The sequence below is a fragment of the Octopus bimaculoides genome, chromosome 1 (assembly GCF_001194135.2).
Source record: "Octopus bimaculoides isolate UCB-OBI-ISO-001 chromosome 1, ASM119413v2, whole genome shotgun sequence".
NCBI classification, from domain to species: Eukaryota; Metazoa; Mollusca; class Cephalopoda; order Octopoda; family Octopodidae; genus Octopus; species Octopus bimaculoides.
Genome location: NC_068981.1, coordinates 5,860,721 through 5,863,202, shown reverse-complemented (window position 1 = coordinate 5,863,202; position 2,482 = coordinate 5,860,721). Strand labels below are relative to the sequence as shown.

At 36.0% G+C, this 2,482-nt stretch overlaps 1 protein-coding gene across 1 annotated transcript in view; it reads right to left on the bottom strand.

Annotated features, from left to right (window-relative positions):
- LOC106875996 (cytosolic 10-formyltetrahydrofolate dehydrogenase-like) overlaps positions 1–2,238 on the bottom strand; it is a 64,683-nt gene extending 62,445 nt beyond the window's left edge. Inside the window, 1 exon segment of the mRNA XM_014924344.2 lies at positions 2,073–2,238. Within this exon segment, the coding sequence (XP_014779830.1) occupies positions 2,073–2,140 (68 nt within the window). The 5' untranslated portion in view covers positions 2,141–2,238.
- Positions 2,239–2,482: the final 244 nt, after the last annotated feature.

Here is a 2,482-nt window from a genome sequence, read left to right as displayed (position 1 = left end):
TAGCCTTCTCGCAACTTAGATGTGAAAATGAACGGCTTACATTTATATTGAAACAGAAAAAGGATCATATGTGGAGTCCCCACCACGAAACTTGATATGCTAGAAATTACAGCTAAACGCGGACAATCCAAATCTTGCATTGGTCCAGATGGACTATATGTAAATAAATATGAAGGAAAAAATGCGCTTTGGCAAACGGGGTTAGGGTTAGGGTTAGGGTAAACCTAACCAGATTTTTTTAGGGGGAATCGCATGACCGTGACATATAGAACACATTATCGAAAACGAAAATCGCCAAAATTAAAAAATTAAAAAGTTACAGCCATTTTCCCTCAGTGTCTAATTCCAATATCCACCCAGGGCTGACCTGGAGATACGAATTCTCAGACTGGGAACGAACAAGACTCCCAAACAGGCAACCGAGTAATGTTCTTTGCATGCGAGTGAGTGTCTAATTGAATGTTCAACAAAAGTACAACCAACCGACTTACGATGTTCGAGTAAAACAACAACAAAAAATACGAGATGTCGGGTGACTCCGTCTACATCTTCACACTTTTGTGATACAGTTTTACGTGCGTGTGTGTAATCAGTCATCTTCAAAGCAGACAAAATATTCAAGAAAATATAAATGACGACGCGAAGATCTGTTTAAATGAGGGCCGAATCTGGTTGCCAGGCTATTTCCGAGTCAGCAGTTTGTTTAGATTAGGACATACACAACATTTAAATATACATAAATAAATAAATTCGTTGACATTAAACATGATTTTAGCTAATCTCGCCGTTAAACTACATAAATGTATGCACACAACACTTGTGCATATTCATGAACGGGAAACAAAACAATGCCGAAGGAAAGCGCATCGGTAAAAATCGCGAGTTTGGATAAGTTGGTGTATTATGGAGAGGACTAACCCAGCGGGCTAAAGAGAGTATTCCCATATTTTTTAACATATGTTTAAGAAAAAAAAAACAGAAAAATGAATTGCTTGATTTGCTGAAAGCTGAGACATGAATGTAAATTAAGTAAATTGCTGGTGATTATTTTATTGACTCCGAGAAGATGAGTACCAACAGAATTTGAACTCGGATACATTAGCTTCGCTAAACACGACATCTTATCACTAGAATACTTTGATAAAACCAAAGAAGTTTATTCGATTTTTAGTATGTTACTGGCACTTATTTTATAGACTAAAAGAGGTGATTTTGAGGAAATCCTAACAGGAAGGTCGACTACCATCGGGATGCACCGAACAAGGTAGAAGGGATACATTTAAATAGACCTATACAAGTGGATTTTAAAGGGAACTCAGGCAAAAATAAACATTCCTTTAAATGTTTGTGTCTGTGTGATTGTCCAGGTATGATAGGAAGAAGAAGCCAGGTCGCCCTACCTTTTTGTCTCTGTTAGAGGCAGATGCTTTATATAGACCACTTTTGTGATTCTTTCGCCCCCCCCCCCCTCACATTCTAAAATGCTGCGCTGGCAACCGCAGCTACAAAGTCTTCCGAAGTAGAATGGAGGAAGTCGCAAAATTATTGCCAAATATAAGTGAATTACTTTTTTAAACCTAAAATATTCGAGATATTTAGAGGAGATGGTCTGCTAACCACGAAGTTGTTGATGCCTCGTCACTAAAGTGAGGACGTGCATGGCTGTTCTAACGTCTCAGCCTCACCATCATTCTTCCTGGCAATCTTCTTGGATTGTTTCTGTTCATAAAGTAGAAAATATAACTCTAAAGACAAAAAACGGGAAATCAAAACCGAATTTACCTCTTTATATCTCCACTAGCGAATGTATATAAGTGCCGATGACATGTGTTTAATGTTCAGGCTTATACAACTAACTATGTCGAACTTGTTTAAATTACATTCGTCATTTACATAAAACCGGTTACAAATAAAAGTTTGTGAAAAAGTTTGATAAAGTTATATTCGTGTTTTCTAAAACTGTTTAATAACAAAGACTGGAATATTTTAGAGATAAGGAGGTGTGTGGAAGGGTGTACGATAAAAGATAATTGTGAATATTAATTTAAAAAACACAAAACATTTTCTCTTACCTCCTCCGCAAAGGCAATATTCGACTAACTGTCCCAGCTGACAGCGATAACAACCTGTTTATATACATGGGCAACTTAATAGATTCATATATAAGAGGGTGGGTTTGTTCTTATCCTATTATCCTTGGCCTACCAACTAGAATTGTTTTACTTTCTATATATTTATGTTCAACTTTGTTTAAGTATTAATGTGTGTTTTAAATCCTCTCATCCGCACACATATATCTAATATATATAAATATATATATATATATATATATATATATATATACACACACACACACACACACACGTATATAAACAGCTTCTGGGCACGTTACCTCTGTTGGGACTTTTGTTATGGTGTGTGTATGTATTGTAAATACACTTTTTTTATAGGTTTTCTATATATTATATGTGTGTGACAGAGG